Below are 17,342 nucleotides of genomic sequence, written 5' to 3'. Positions count from 1 at the left end.
GATAGTCATATGGTTTTACATGGTAATTTTGATTCACTTAGCAGCACATCTAGATACCTACCGTCAGATATGTACGCAGCGCTGTATCATCAAAGGATTTTGATTTCAACTGTAAAAATAGTGGATGGAAATGAAAACAAAACAACCATAAATCAGTTGGTTCATATACATTTAATAATTCCATGGTCGTCAAGAGCTATGGTTCAGCTAAACTTACAGCGCGTTCACTGTATGAAGCCTTTACTTGCCATCGTCACGGGGCACGTTTGACACACAGGTGAACGCGCTCAGCCGTGACGAGGCCATCGGCAAGTATTCTGAAACAGATGAACGATTTATAGTTACTAGCGGTCTACTTTTACCAATTAAACCAAATTATATATAATTAGTGGTAATTACTAAATTGTACTGGAAAGAATAAACAGCTAGTGGTAAGAGTGATAAATCCGTGGAAAGACTATTAAAGCAGTGGTAATAGGAAACATTTTGCGGAAATATAAAAAATACAGTGGAAACTACTAAAAACCTCTGGTAGGTTAAGCCAAAAGTGGTAGGAATTTCCACTTTGGCGAGCGAATTTCCACTTTTCTAATCCCTAGTGTATGGACTCATAACATTCAGGTGAGCTTGATAAAGTTATACAGTGGGGCAGCAGTGTAAATGTAAATATTTCTTTATCAACACACCAATTTAACATTAATAAAATATAAGTATGAATGAAACCAGGGTGAGTGATTGAAAAAAAGTTAAAAATACAAAGAAATTATAATAACATTAAATTTTGCGAAAAGACTTTTGACGTGAAAGTGTTACAAACAATTATTTAAAATGAAAAACATAACAAACAATTATCTAAAATAAAGAACATTAACAAATAATTATTTTAAATGAAGAACATAAGCAATTATTTTAAATGAAGAGCATATTATTCAATTATTTAAAAAAGTGAAGAACATAGAATACATTTTTCTATAAAAAATTTGAAGATATGCAGAGTAGGCCCTATATCACTTCATTGAGACGAATGCTGTCCTCCATGATGCTGCTATTCACGAGTCTCGCTGAGAAGCTTTTTCAACACGCCATTCTTAGCCTTAGCAACTGTGTCGTCTCCTCCTCCAATGAATTTCCCATTGACAAAAACTCTTGGGACCTGTAAAACACGGACAATTTCATGCGAGAGGGGAAATAACTCGTATTTAAAATATTTCAGACGACCGTTCTATATTTTCACCACCTGATTCTACATTCTCACATCAATGGCAGGGACGTATGTCCTTGTCAATGCTATTAGAATATCATCATTTCCCTTATAACCACATCACAGAAGACCTAGCATGATCAGCCAGTTGTATAAAAAGTGATAATGAACAGATCTCGACTGGCCGATCAGCTTAACGTTAGCTAGTTGCACGGGTATTGTACTGTAGTACAGTACCGATATCGTTACATAATTTAGCACCTGACCTCTTATATTACCAAAACTATAAACTGTTACATGCTTGATACTTACACTTCTAGCTCCTGTCAATTTCCCAAGATCATCTTGGATCGACTGCATATCATAGTTTTTTTGATCAATCTCAACCGCTTCGTATCGAATCCCCTCACTGTCAAGTGCCGCTGTAGCGTGTACTTTGCAAGTCCGTGAGAGTTGCAAGTTCCGCTTCCGGTACTTGTAAGTTTCACGGAGGGGGCACCGGTCGCCGTGAGAGTTGCAAGAACCGTGAGACTTGCAAGCCAGAACAGTTTGTCATTGGAACAGGTCATGAGTTGTGTGTTTTACGTCATTAAATATGTTAACAGATATTGCACTGTTACAATGATCGCGTTACAATGTCGGCGGCGACTGTCATTGCGTTTTTAGAATGACTGTGTACAAAATAGCCAGTGTAGGCAATATACTGTACCTGCATATCGATCGGAGTTAAATAAACTCTAAATTACGCCATAGGGTAATCTTACCTGCCGTGAAATATTGGTCAGATAATTATATATTCTACCTGCTGTTTTGCCTGAGGAGACAGAGGGAGGGAACCCCCGGAACAGCATGATCAATAGCCTACCCCTGACAACAGGAATCGGACTGTCGAGATGATGGGGGTGTCACCACAGGCAGCGACACTTGTTATATATCCCTGTCACATGTGGGCGTCACTGTATACTTTACATGAGCCAAAATCTGTTGTTTTTCTTTATTTGATGAAAGTATTTATGGACATATTCCAAATGAATATTTATAAACAACACAGTTTACTGAATTGTAAATCATTTTTAAATAAAAATAGAAAGGATTAAATAAATAATCGCATACCTCATGATGCATAGGACATAGCTGTTTTGGTGATACATGTAGCTCTCATATTATTTGAAAACAATAACCCACATTAAATCCTGGTACCATGAGTATAAACTATGACAAGCTACAAAAAAATAGTATTTGGGTTTTTACCTATTTAATTCAGATATCTGTATTCAAATAGAGATGCATATGCAAGCACAAGTTGAATTAAATGTCAAAAATCTGTTTTAGAAAATATAAATGTTATATAAAAATTGCCGTTACCGTGAGAATTGCAAGTCGCCAACAAAAAAAAATCAATTGTCCATGTCTAAGGACATTTCACTGCATTTTTGTCACCCAAAGATACAAGTTCTTCATTCATGTTACCAGACACGGACCGAAAAAAACATGGAATTTACATCATTTTCAGAGAGAATGAACTCAAATATGTTCTTCGATGCCCACTGTATATGTAAAATATATGCTGTGTTTATTTGACCAAGAAGTATTTCAAATCACATGCTCTCTCGATCTCTCTCTCTTAAGAATTCACAATTAGCGGCTGTATGAACTGTCAGTTTAATTACCGAAATGGACAATAATTTACCCATATCGATATTTGTTCCAGTGATTTTGGAGAAGGCAAAATGTAAATAGTTTATGGATGCACAAGAGATGTCGCACGCACGACAGACGAAAGACAGTTAGTATAAGTTACTTGAGACTTTGTCTCAGGTGTCATACGAGTTACTTTATGCACTGCCATCCATTAGTTCTGTCAATGTGTAGGAAGTATTTTCAAATTCAGTAAATTAGATTTATTAATTAATCAATACCCTGATAGTGCTGAATTATCTCATTCTGGCTATGGAATTTCCTATGTGGGGGATAAAAAATACAAACTAATAATAGGTATACCACATCTTTTTAAAAAATTGATTTCATTATAGCCTGAATTTTTAAATTTAAGGGTTAACTGTAATATTTTTTTTTACATTATTGAGCAATAACGCAAAAAAACTGGGGTGTACTCTTTTCTTAAACCGCGAGTATGTTTATTTTGCTCCAGATATTTAAAAACACATCGATAAATACAAAATCCTGTGAATGATTACTCCGCTGACGTCACAGTATTTTTTTTTATGTTATGAGATGATAACATAATTTTTTGAGCCAATGAAAATGCTTGTTACAAGCAAAATTAAATTATATATATTTACCAGCGAATGTCCTCTTCATAGCCAGAATGCCAAAGAAGTCATTAGCAGGATAGTTAAAAAGACCATTTTGTCTGATATTACTTTTAAATATGATACTATTCTAAGTCAATTCATATTGATGATTGTAAAAATCCTCAACATGCAGGATTATTATTATAATAATGACCATTTTTCACTTCCCATGATGATCACTAAAGACATTGTTGTTCAGACCTTAATCTTTGGTAAAAGTTTTGATTCCAATTTAAAATGTTGATATCATTTCATCAATAAAATTAAACATTGAATATAATACATGAGCATTTATGTTGTTTTCTTTTCTTTTACAAAATGGAAGACTGAACAACTATGTCTTAGTGCTTTTAACACTTTCAAGATCCAAATAAATGAAAGCTCTGTTACAACATGACAAGACAAATAATTATGGTACTTTTCACATTTTATTCAGCACAAAGGAAAAGTTATAATGAATATTTCATTTGTCACAGCTACAAGCTACATAGCGAAGCAAGTGACTTAATAACTTTATATGTAAGTTAGAGAATGAAGGCCACACCAAAGTATTTGTAACTCCAATTGTTCCTACTAATGAAATTCCAAATAGACTTCATCAAAAGCAAGCACAGGGATCATACATCTTAGAAGTAGAACATCAAAGAAAACTTCACTGAATTTAATGTTTTAATATTTTTTATATATATAACATTTCTATAGTTTTTGAAATGTTTCCTCCTTTTTAATGACTTATATATCTGAAAAGTGTAACAGTCATAGCTTGACAAATGAATCATAAAATTTCATTTGGTGTGGCAATGATATATACAATTTACATATAATTCCAAATCTTGTGACACAAGAAAATATAATACAGATTCTGTTACAAAAAAGTAAATGTAATAGATGCAAAAGAAATCTACAAATTAACAAGAGGCCCATGGGCCTTAACGGTCACCTGAGATTTGAAATATTTCAGTTAATCTAATTGACCCTTTTTAGCCCCACACATCAGTCCCTGGGGGTCTGTCAGGGCCAACATGTGCATATCATTAAGCTGTCATCCAATGCTGATAATGTTAACAAATTAAATGTCAACAATTAAATGATTGTCAAAAATGTGGAAAGTCATCCTTATATAAACTATTGTAAAGTCTACCCCCTCCCCAGTAATAATATTAAAGTATTCATTGGACCAATCCAAAATTTTTTTGTGGTGGGAATATAACTATGACTATAATGCATTCCATGTTCACAAAAAAATGGAAATCTTAGGACAACTATAAAATGCTCAAATGAACAAAGGGTAGAAACATTCATATGAAACAACTTCATATCTTATATAAAGCCTATCAATTAATTTTCAAAATTGAGGCTAACGAGTGATCCCAGGGGAAAATTGGTACCCACAATTCAATGATCGGTTCTGTGTCACACTGATCTTCTATAACTCTCCCTTATTTTTTCTTTCTTAATATTCTGATTCAAAGAACAAATGGAACCTTCATGTACATGTGAAGTTTGAGAAACATCCCTTTTCAAGAAATAGTGATAATATAACAAACTTTAATTCTTCAAATCTAAGATGGGTGTCTGACGACCATTCTATTTTTCTCATCAAAAATCTAAATTGAATTGACACAACTTGATACCAATGGGAACCTACAAGCAAAATTTGAGCAATATTCCTTCAGTACTTTTCAAGAAATTATTTATATCCATTTTTCTAATTAACAGGAGACCAGGGGAATCTTGGTGTACACCATTGAACAATCTCTAATGGTTCTATGTCAGACTGATTTCATTACTTTTCCATTTCTTTTTTTTCCCTCTTCATAATCTGATGACAAGAACAAGTGAAGTTTGCAAAACACTCCTCCAGTACTTTAAGAAATACAATGTAGCTACAAAAATCTTCTAGTTCTCAAAATCAAAGATGGCCACCTGTCAGTCATTTTGTTTTAACACAACTGGGAACTAAGGGGAACCTACTCATCATGTTATAGAAATGTACCTCCAGTACTTTGACATAATGATAACAAGGATTGTTATGGACATAGAGATGATGGATGCAGGGCGATTTGAATAGTCCACCATCTGATGATGGCAGGATAAAAATAGGAATGATGTGACAAGAATTTTCATCACTGAAATAAACTTGTTCAAAAATAATGAAATTAAAACCTTTTCAGGGTAATACAATTTCCTATCATAATTATAATGAATACCAAGTTTCAAAGAGATTGTTAGAAAAATGTAGGAGATAACAAAAATTAACAGACAGATAAACTACACCATAACACATTGTTCATCAAATTTGACCAGTCCTAATAGAAATTGGAAGAGGAAGCTTTTCCAAACCAATTGGTAGCAATAATGAGCTATGAATGTCTATCTATACATGGCTTCACAGAAGCAGCATTCGTATTCCTCCTCGATGGCTGCCTTTGTCGGAATCCTGCAACACTTTGTGTGGAGCCAACGTCCACACACGCAACACTGGACCCATCTTTTGTGTCCTTTAGGTATCCTACAATCTGGCATGTCACACTTAGAGTCCGACTTTGCTGCTCCAGCATTGAGCAAAGATGCCTTAACATATTGTCTATATCTTTGGCAATGCACTTGTCTCATGACTGCTATGGGAACATCCTTGGCAATGCATTCCGCATTCATCAGGGTGAACACACCGCATGAATTACTGTCGGTCTGTTTGCTGCTTCTGATCTCCGGGAAGTTCCACACACCAAACTGTTCAGTAACATCTGGAAGTCTGTCCCGATTGGCCATGAATTCTGCCCACATCCTTGTCCATTTCTGACCAACCTCCCCATTCATAGAGTCCAGAACGTAGACAAGTCTTTGCTTTACGTCTGCAACCAGCAACACCCAGTGATTCCCATTGATGCATATTGGCAGGAATACATGAGTGTATTTGGAGAACTGAACCTGAAAATAACAAAATAGAATTGTAAAATTTCTGCTTAGTATATATAGAAATGCAAGCCAGTGTTAAATATGTCTAATATCACTGGTTTAATGGTTTATAATGGTTATTTAGGAATGAGCACACATGACTTGGCCATGAGAAATGCAAGCCAGTGTTAAATATGTCTAATATCACTGGTTTAATGGTTTATAATGGTTATTTAGTAATGAGCCAATATGATCCAACCATGAGAAATGCAAGCCGGTGTTAAATATGTCTAATATCACCGGTTTAATGGTTTATAATGGTTATTTAGGAATGAGCACACATGATTTGGCCATGAGAAATGCAAGCCAGTGTTAAATATGTCTAATATCACTGGTTTAATGGTTTATAATGGTTATTTAGGAATGAGCACACATGATTTGGCCATGAGAAATGCAAGCCAGTGTTAAATATGTCTAATATCACTGGTTTAATGGTTTATAATGGTTATTTAGTACTCAGCCAATATAATCCAACCATGAGAAATGCAAGCCAGTGTTAAATATGTCTAATATCACTGGTTTAATGGTTTATAATGGTTATTTAGGAATGAGCACACATGACTTGGCCATGAGAAATGCAAGCCAGTGTTAAATATGTCTAATATCACTGGTTTAATGGTTTATAATGGTTATTTAGTACTCAGCCAATATGATCCAACCATGAGAAATGCAAGCCGGTGTTAAATATGTCTAATATCACCGGTTTAATGGTTTATAATGGTTATTTAGGAATGAGCACACATGATTTGGCCATGAGAAATGCAAGCCAGTGTTAAATATGTCTAATATCACTGGTTTAATGGTTTATAATGGTTATTTAGTACTCAGCCAATATGATTCCACCATGAGAAATGCAAGCCAGTGTTAAATATGTCTAATATCACTGGTTTAATGGTTTATAATGGTTATTTAGGAATGAGCACAATATGATTGCCACCATGAGAAATGCAAGCCGGTGTTAAATATGTCTAATATCACCTGGTTTAATGGTTTATAATGGTTATTTAGGAATGAGCACACATGATTTGGCCATGAGAAATGCAAGCCAGTGTTAAATATGTCTAATATCACTGGTTTAATGGTTTATAATGGTTATTTAGTAATCAGCCAATATGATCCAACCATGAGAAATGCAAGCCAGTGTTAAATATGTCTAATATCACTGGTTTAATGGTTTATAATGGTTATTTAGGAATGAGCACACATGACTTTGGCCATGAGAAATGCAAGCCAGTGTTAAATATGTCTAATATCACTGGTTTAATGGTTTATAATGGTTATTTAGTACTCAGCCAATATGATCCAACCATGAGAAATGCAAGCCGGTGTTAAATATGTCTAATATCACTGGTTTAATGGTTTATAATGGTTATTTAGGAATGAGCACACATGATTTGGCCATGAGAAATGCAAGCCAGTGTTAAATATGTCTAATATCACTGGTTTAATGGTTTATAATGGTTATTTAGGAATGAGCACACATGATTTGGCCATGAGAAATGCAAGCCAGTGTTAAATATGTCTAATATCACTGGTTTAATGGTTTATAATGGTTATTTAGTACTCAGCCAATATGATCCAACCATGAGAAATGCAAGCCGGTGTTAAATATGTCTAATATCACCGGTTTAATGGTTTATAATGGTTATTTAGGAATGAGCACACATGATTTGGCCATGAGAAATGCAAGCCAGTGTTAAATATGTCTAATATCACTGGTTTAATGGTTTATAATGGTTATTTAGTAATCAGCCAATATGATCCAACCATGAGAAATGCAAGCCAGTGTTAAATATGTCTAATATCACCGGTTTAATGGTTTATAATGGTTATTTAGGAATGAGCACACATGATTTGGCCATGAGAAATGCAAGCCAGTGTTAAATATGTCTAATATCACTGGTTTAATGGTTTATAATGGTTATTTAGTACTCAGCCAATATGATCCAACCATGAGAAATGCAAGCCAGTGTAAAATATGTCTAATATCACTGGTTTAATGGTTTATAATGGTTATTTAGGAATGAGCACACATGATTTGGCCATGAGAAATGCAAGCCAGTGTTAAATATGTCTAATATCACTGGTTTAATGGTTTATAATGGTTATTTAGTAATCAGCCAATATGATCCAACCATGAGAAATGCAAGCCAGTGTTAAATATGTCTAATATCACTGGTTTAATGGTTTATAATGGTTATTTAGTACTCAGCCAATATGATCCAACCATGAGAAATGCAAGCCAGTGTTAAATATGTCTAATATCACCGGTTTAATGGTTGATAATAGTTATTTAGGAATGAGCACACATGATTTGGCCATGAGAAATGCAAGCCAGTGTTAAATATGTCTAATATCACCGGTTTAATGGTTTAAAATGGTTATTTAGGAATGAGCACACATGATTTGGCCATGAGAAATGCAAGCCAGTGTTAAATATGTCTAATATCACCGGTTTAATGGTTTATAATAGTTATTTAGGAATGAGCACACATGATTTGGCCATGAGAAATGCAAGCCAGTGTTAAATATGTCTAATATCACTGGTTTAATGGTTTATAATGGTTATTTAGGAATGAGCACACATGATTTGGCCATGAGAAATGCAAGCCAGTGTTAAATATGTCTAATATCACTGTTTCAATTAATGACTTATACTGGTTATTTAGGAATGAGCACACATGATTTGGCCATGAGAAATGCAAGCCAGTGTTAAATATGTCTAATATCACTGGTTTAATGGTTTATAATGGTTATTTAGGAATGAGCACACATGATTTGGCCATGAGAAATGCAAGCCAGTGTTAAATATGTCTAATATCACTGGTTTAATGGTTTATAATGGTTATTTAGTACTCAGCCAATATGATCCAACCATGAGAAATGCAAGCTGGTGTTAAATATGTCTAATATCACTGGTTTAATGGTTTATAATGGTTATTTAGTACTCAGCCAATATGATCCAACCATGAGAAATGTAAGCCAGTGTTAAATATGTCTAATATCACTGGTTTAATGGTTTATAATGGTTATTTAGTACCCAGCCAATATGATCCAACCATGAGAAATGCAAGCCAGTGTTAAATATGTCTAATATCACCGGTTTAATGGTTTATAATGGTTATTTAGGAATGAGCACACATGATTTGGCCATGAGAAATGTAAGCCAGTGTTAAATATGTCTAATATCACTGGTGTAATGGTTTATAATGGTTATTTAGGAATGAGCACACATGATTTGGCCATGAGAAATGTAAGCCAGTGTTAAATATGTCTAATATCACTGGTTTAATGGTTTATAATGATTAACATCAAGTCTTTTATTGAAGCCTTGAAACTTAACTAACCTGGATACGTAGTGTTATTTGAAAAAAATATGCTATTAAGGAAGTTTCATTTAATTTTCTTTCAGAATGTTTACCAATTGATTATTCATGTGTAAAAACCTTTTCCGGAAAGACGTGTTCAAGTCATGGAGGGAAATAACAGATTAAGAAGATTCAATAATAGAGAAAAAATATACTGAAAATACCTATTAAGTTTATTAAATATTTTAGAGTTTATTTGACAAACAATGGTTAAAAAATTATAAATGACTAACTTAAAGATAAATTTAACTCTTCTAGGAAGTATAATTTTGTTGAATTTAAAAAAAACATGATTTAAAAGCTAACTTTCAAGATATTACTAACACTAAAAAAGCATACCGTATGTCCAATACTTTAAATACTTTGATTAGTTATCCATATATATCCTTAAACTTAGAAATATTCAGAAGCATAAAAGAGGAACGTAATATTTTTTAGTTATTTCTTGAGGCACAGTTCATCCCTTTTGGTTTAAACAAGGAAACATGCATTTTTGGTTTATTTTAATCAAAATAGTATTAGTTGTAGAGTAGATAATGTAATGTAATACCATAATTTTAATTATAAAACAATAACATCACGGTCAGTAGCTGCACTTAAGAACCTTATCAAAGATACATGTACATATCATACTCAGAAATGTATATATACGTATTGCTTCAAACAAAGGTGAATTATCTTTATTGAAATTTCTTACTGGATCAAAAAAATGGGAAAAGTTAATTAATATTGCATGGTTATACCCTGTCCCCAGTTTTTGCCAAAATATGAACACATAACTTTAAAATATTTTATAAATGTATATTTTCATATACATAGTTATACTACTTGAACTCTCTCTCTCTCTCTCATATATCTTACTTTCCAATCTAAGACCTCTATACATATATAAAGTGCCTTCTTTTCTTTTTTCAATCACTTCTAAACAATGCTCATATTTACTTTAATATGTATCTATATAAAACAGACATAATTGAGACTTCAATAGTGGGTCAATTTGACATAACCATACTAAAACCTGCTGTTTAATATCATTTCATATTCATTGAATGAAAGGAAATGTGTGAGAATTAAATTGTTTATGTATGATAAATTATTTGCATTTTCATAGCATTCAACAAATACAAAAAAAAAAAAAAATACAAAAAAACAAAAAAACAGAAAATAATTCAGAACCAAAAAATGCGGCAATGCATGAATTTAATTGCTTCATTACACTCAACTAGATGGAAAACTTCAACATTGTAATTGTACAAATAATCAACAAAGTCTAATCAAAGGTTAACTAGCTGAAATAGCTATAGGTGTGGATATAACAATTAATGGAAATAAGTACATTCCAGTTTAATACAGCATAAACTCAACAACTGTACAACTTCATTTTGTGAATTGAACACATTTAAAAAACAAAATCCAATTAACCATCAGTCATAAGCTAAATTTGTAACAGGAACCATGTGCTGAAATGTTCTTGCTTCACTATATGAAAAGGTTAATTAATGAACAATTTGGTGTTTAACCCAGTTGCTTACATTGATATATGTACATGAAATTAACTATGTGTTTCTCATTCAAATGAATCACATGCAAGGATGTTCCTGCTTTTATTGCAAAATATATATAGCCATCATCAGAATTTCTTCAAAACCAGAAAGAAAAACAATGACAAAACAACACCAATTTTGGAAGGGTTTTTTTTATGCCTGAAAAAATAAATTATAGGCTACATGTACTCTGGGATATATGCATTATATTTCTGATTCTTTGTGAAATAATGTATATTTATTCGCAAATTTTGTTAAGGTCTAATAATAAAGTACATGACAAATACAATATAGTAAAAAGTACCAAACCTTTACCATGTATTTCCTTTATAGTTAGTAGGATGATGTCTCATTTTAAATATATTGATAAATTTCTTATAAAAAATGTTTAGTCTAATTTTCTTATTTAGATAAAGCTATTTTATTAGAAATTGATTTCAAAGTTCTCAGACAAAAAAATTGGAGAAATTCTGATATTGACTGTATATTTTATATAACTGTTTGGTACACATACCTCTCAGAAAGAACTTGCTGGCTTTTAGCTTAAAGTTGTCCCTTCTATTTCTGGCAAACTTTGTAGAGCTGTCCTTGAGATCATCTGGGTAAGAACTACAGGTGGATGAAAGAAAACAGACTAAATCGTGATACTCGTCTGGGTCCATGTTGTAGATGTCATTGAGAATCGATAGGAGCATCAACATTTATATCATATATTTTTCTAGAAGAATTTGATTGGTTGATTCTGTCAAATTAGTTTTTACTGTCAGTGAAGATGCTGTCAAATGGAATATACAACATGGCAGACGAAAAGTCTAGGACAAGAGCTAAAGGAAGCCCCAAAGTGGTTTAATAATTGATACAAATATTACACAGGTAAGTGATTCCTGGTCCCCTTCTACCCTACAGCTCCACCTCCCATTATGGAGAACAATGACTTGTTTTTTTAACCAAACATAGCCAATTATATGATTCTCACCTGAGATATCAAGGGTTACAGTTAATTAGGGTGACATTTACACACATATTGATTATGTGTTATGTTTGGCATATAGGTCAACATGCGCTTAATGTGCTATTTCAAGAATTAAGAAATAAATAAATTTAAATTTATTTCAAACTAGATCAAATTTAAATGTAACTTCTGAAAGAGTTACATTTACATACAAACACTTTCTTAGGAAATCTCACACCAAAATATATCTATCACTCTATTATAAGACACATGGTACAATTTTCCATGAAAGTATTTATAACACTTACTATCCTTGTATTATTTTTTTGATATAAATGCATATCAAAAATGGTGCATATTTTTACTCTCAATAAATATTATATATATGTACTTCTGTTCTTTGAACTCTTAAAATGGAAGTTTTGGCTGATATGGCACATCAAAAGAGAAATTGTTGGATAAAACAGGAGGAAATCTAAACATAAACATAAAGCTTTAATTAATACAACTGTTTCAAGTTTTTTTTATTCATCATCAAATATTAAACAAATTTACTCAAAAGTTGTTATAATTTTTTCATTAAATTAGTTCTATAAGCTTATAATCACTTGGGTGTCTATATAATATTGTTTCATAACCTAACTCTGAACTCTGAATGAGCTGGACGTAATAGTATAAAGTGCATCTCATCTTCTACATTATTTTTTTACAGACTGTGTACAGTACAAATTCTTTCAAATCTCGTAATGTCATTATAGCACCGAGACTCAATGTAAAGAGAACATGCCTGTATATGAAATTTACTTAATATTTGTTTGGTATTGGATTTAAGAGACCATAATAAATCATTATAACTGCAGTGATATTTGACCTATTGAACTTGTGCTTGCATTTCTCATGGCTGGATCAGGTGAGCTCACCTCAAAATTTCCATAATCAATCATTATAACAGTGATATTTGACCTATTGAACTTGTACTTGCATTTCTCATAGCTGGATCAGGTGAGCTCACCTCAAAATGACCATAATAAATCATTATAACAGTGATATTTGACCTATTGAACTTGTGCTTGCATTTCTCATGGCTGGATCAGGTGAGCTCACCTTAAAATGACCGTAATAAATCATTATAACAGTGATATTTGACCTATTGAACTTGTGCTTGCATTTCTCATGGCTGGATCAGGTAAGCTCACCTCAAAGTGACCATAATAAATCATTTTAACAGTGACATTTGACCTATTGAACTTGTGCTTGCATTTCTCATGGCTGGATCAGGTGAGCTCACATCAAAATGACCATAATAAATCATTATGACAGTGATATTTGACCTATTGAACTTGTACTTGCATTTCTCATGGCTGGATCAGGTCAGCTCACCTTAAAATGACCGTAATAAATCATTATAACAGTGATATTTGACCTATTGAACTTGTGCTTGCATTTCTCATGGCTGGATCAGGTAAGCTCACCTCAAAGTGACCATAATAAATCATTTTAACAGTGACATTTGACCTATTGAACTTGTGCTTGCATTTCTCATGGCTGGATCAGGTGAGCTCACATCAAAATGACCATAATAAATCATTATGACAGTGATATTTGACCTATTGAACTTGTACTTGCATTTCTCATGGCTGGATCAGGTCAGCTCACCTCAAAATTACCATAATCAATCATTATAACAGTGATATTTGACCTATTGAACTTGTACTTGCATTTCTCATGGCTGGATCAGGTAAGCTCACCTCAAAATGACCATAATAAATCATTATAACAGTGATATTTGACCCATTGAACTTGTGCTTGCATTTCTCATGGCTGGATCAGGTGAGCTCACCTCAAAATGACCACAATAAACCAGTTCAAGTTATATTTGAAAAGCATTTAAAGATAAAAGTGTTAGCTTTTGAAAAAATATTTTGGTCTAATCTGATCTTAAAAGATCTAGTTCACTGATACTACATAATTGATACATATAATCTTGTACATGTAAATAATTTGTTTCTAGGAATCAAATCAAGTTCTCTTGTGCTGATGAAGTTGGTTTAAATGAAATCTAAAATGAAATAACCCAAATTAATATTAATTGGAAAGTTTGTGTGCTGTTTATAAACTAGTCTTCCAGGTAAGATAATTGGAAAGTATATGAACTTACAGAGAGTAACTGACAATTTATAATTCATTTCAAGAATGTTCAACAATTTTACAACTTTTCATAAAGGTTTGATATACATATACACTGCCCATAATAAAATGGGTTGTTAAAGGTACACGATATATATATATATATATATATAATATACGACTTCCACAATGATCATGTCAGGGTATCAGGCCGACCATCACTGTACCATTGAAACGTTCTTTTTTAAGAACGCCGATGTGGCGCAGCGGTATAGGCTGCGGATATTTCTGCCTAGGCGATTGGGTGCCTAGATCGTGAGTTTGAGGCCCGGTCAGGGCACGAGTCAAAAAGTTGTCTAGCTTCCTTCGTCATTTGTGTTTCTAATTATAAGCTATATATATATATATATATAAGGGTCAAAGAAGTAATATGAACAGTATAATCCAGATAACACTCTTTGAACTCTTTGATATACTTTCATGTGCGGGGGAATTCAAAATATCTCTGCCGTTGGTCGCATAGCGTTCTAGTGTTGAACATGATGCAGTCACGCTAGTATCCGCCTTCGGCCCACGTTTGCCGAAGGGTTCATTGTGGTTTCTCCAGTTACTAAAACATTATTCTTATTGTATTTTATTGTATTTCCAGTACTTCTTATATAGATTATGTGATTGTATTTGTAATTTTTTGTGTTTTGATAAAGGGGCGGATTGCCTCGAAAATTTAACGAGCCTTATTGTTTACACTGTTTGAATTACTTCTTTGCCCCATATATATATATGATGTAACTTTAGGAATGATTTCATTGATTTTGAAAACAGAAGATTTTTTTCATTTTTGAAGATTTTTCAACAGCACATATACATTTACAATTTAATTTTATTCATACATCATGCATACATTCCTTCCATTCTTCATAAATTCAACACATAACATAGAAGTTGGCCCTTTCAGTTTCTGCAGATCAACAAGTTTATAAGTCTGGATTGAAGAAAGTACAAAACTTTATTGTAAATAACTGGCTGATGATACTCAATCGTATAAAATAGTAAAAGTAGTATTGTATATATATGCTAAAGGAAATGACCACATCTATCTTGCAAAATGCCCATGCCCAATAATAATCCCAGCCACGTCAATTGTAGTTTAATGAAAATGCTTACAAATACAAATACATGTACCTTAAGATTGCCCTGTCATAAACTTACTGTGGCTATACTTTATGTTAATGTTTTTTATTGGTCAGCAAGGCTTATTACAAGATAATATTTTTACATGGTATAAAATTACCATAATCAGAAAAGTATATATAATATTGGGTCAATTGGTTTAATTTGAGTCAACGATAACTATATATAGTAAGCCAGAGGTCCTGTGTTTGATCCCTAGCTCTCAGTTATGGTGCTGCAAGTATGGACTCGTGAATAATGAATTGCATTACATTTAAAAACATCTCTATAACTTATGGAAAATCAAGGAAACATTTTAACTTGAGAAGGAGTATATAATGAGCATGCATACAGTGTTTTTCCTGTCTGTATAACTGTGTGCGCAAAAGACTCCATTCCCCATCTGTTTTAGCCTTATTTTCCCCAAAAAGGCATTATAAATACCCAGTTGTGTCCATTGATTAAAACTTCCAAAAAACACAAAAAAAATAAAATGGCAATTTACAGAAAACTACTGATCAGAGAAGAGGACAGTTAATGGTAAAAATTGGTGTGTGTGCCATGATATATACATCTAGAATTTAAACTGCATTATAAAACTTGTAAGCATGATATACCAGGGACGTATAATAAGATGTCCCTGGATATACTAATGAAAGAAGGCCATGTTTTTTAACATAATTTGGTCAATTGAAATTTTCCAAAAACACTGTCACAAAACTTGTTAGTCATGCAGAGGTCCCTATCGTTTGCTACATGTACCTTAATTGTAAAAGCATTGAAATAATTATACATGTAATTTATCATGGGAATATTATCTGCAGCATGGCCGTATATTTACCTGGTAACATATTTAAGATATAACTTATAAAATACACAAACTATATAATTTCAGATGGACGGTTGCTCATTGAATAGTATGTTATGGGTTAGCTTCTTGTTGTTTCTATCTTTAAATTGCCTATGTCAATAATGTTGGGAAATGATCTTTTACTTGTACACGTGCTAAGCACCTATGCTCATCCAAGGAATAAGGAAATAATAAAATAAAGCAGTAAATTCCACAGTACATTTCTGCTATACTTACCTTTAATTTTGGTACACCTGCTTTCCCAACCGTTATATTTTTTTCTGCGTTGAATCTTTGTTTACATCTTGTATGCAAACGAGGTGTAACATACGCCGCTCACAGACAACGTTTTACAGATGCTAGCGTAGTATTCGCGGGTTTCCCGACACACTTAATATAATTATGTGATTCCAAGATCTTCACTGTGGTGTTTTCGAATGTTGACACATTTGATTATCATCATTAACAGTGAAATACTTGTATTATGATCTGAAAACTTGTAACTCTCACGGCGGAAATGACAATTTTCATTGCACATGCGCGCTTGCAATTCTCACGGTACTTGCAAAGTACACGCTACACCGCTTTCGCCTTCTTACAGAATGGGCAAGTGGTTTTCGAATACACCACAACGTTGTGTTTCTTAATGAAGTTTTCAATATCTTTCGGATGAACGTCATCTTTAGACATATTGATGGAACTGAATTGAACTCGTTGTACAATTACACCTCTGAATATTGTTTGCAGTTTATATATTTGTGCAGTTACCGGGGGTTTCATCTGGGGGTCACAATGACGAAAGTCTACTTCCGGTGAGGACTAATTTACAGAAAAAGGGAAATAAAGCCGAAGGAAAC

The 17,342-nt window shown here is 33.0% G+C and overlaps 1 protein-coding gene and 1 long non-coding RNA gene across 2 annotated transcripts; both read right to left on the bottom strand.

Annotated features, from left to right (window-relative positions):
• Positions 1-607: 607 nt before the first annotated feature.
• On the bottom strand, positions 608-17,291 carry LOC117335202 (glutaredoxin-like). Its single transcript, XM_033895188.1, has 3 exons — positions 17,072-17,291; positions 1,514-1,625; positions 608-1,153 (listed from the first exon to the last, which is right to left on the bottom strand). The coding sequence occupies exons 1-3, from the start codon at positions 17,263-17,265 to the stop codon at positions 1,046-1,048; spliced, it is 414 nt and encodes a 137-aa protein (XP_033751079.1). The 5' UTR covers positions 17,266-17,291; the 3' UTR covers positions 608-1,045.
• On the bottom strand, positions 3,926-17,060 carry LOC117335203. The gene is made up of 3 exons (XR_004534307.1): positions 16,723-17,060; positions 11,901-11,995; positions 3,926-6,447 (listed from the first exon to the last, which is right to left on the bottom strand). It is a non-coding gene; the product is annotated as an uncharacterized LOC117335203 (long non-coding RNA).
• Positions 17,292-17,342: the final 51 nt, after the last annotated feature.

The sequence above is a fragment of the Pecten maximus genome, chromosome 9 (assembly GCF_902652985.1).
Source record: "Pecten maximus chromosome 9, xPecMax1.1, whole genome shotgun sequence".
NCBI lineage: Eukaryota > Metazoa > Mollusca > Bivalvia > Pectinida > Pectinidae > Pecten > Pecten maximus.
The sequence above is the reverse complement of the archived record's forward strand: the minus strand, read 5'-3'. Positions and strand labels throughout refer to the sequence as shown.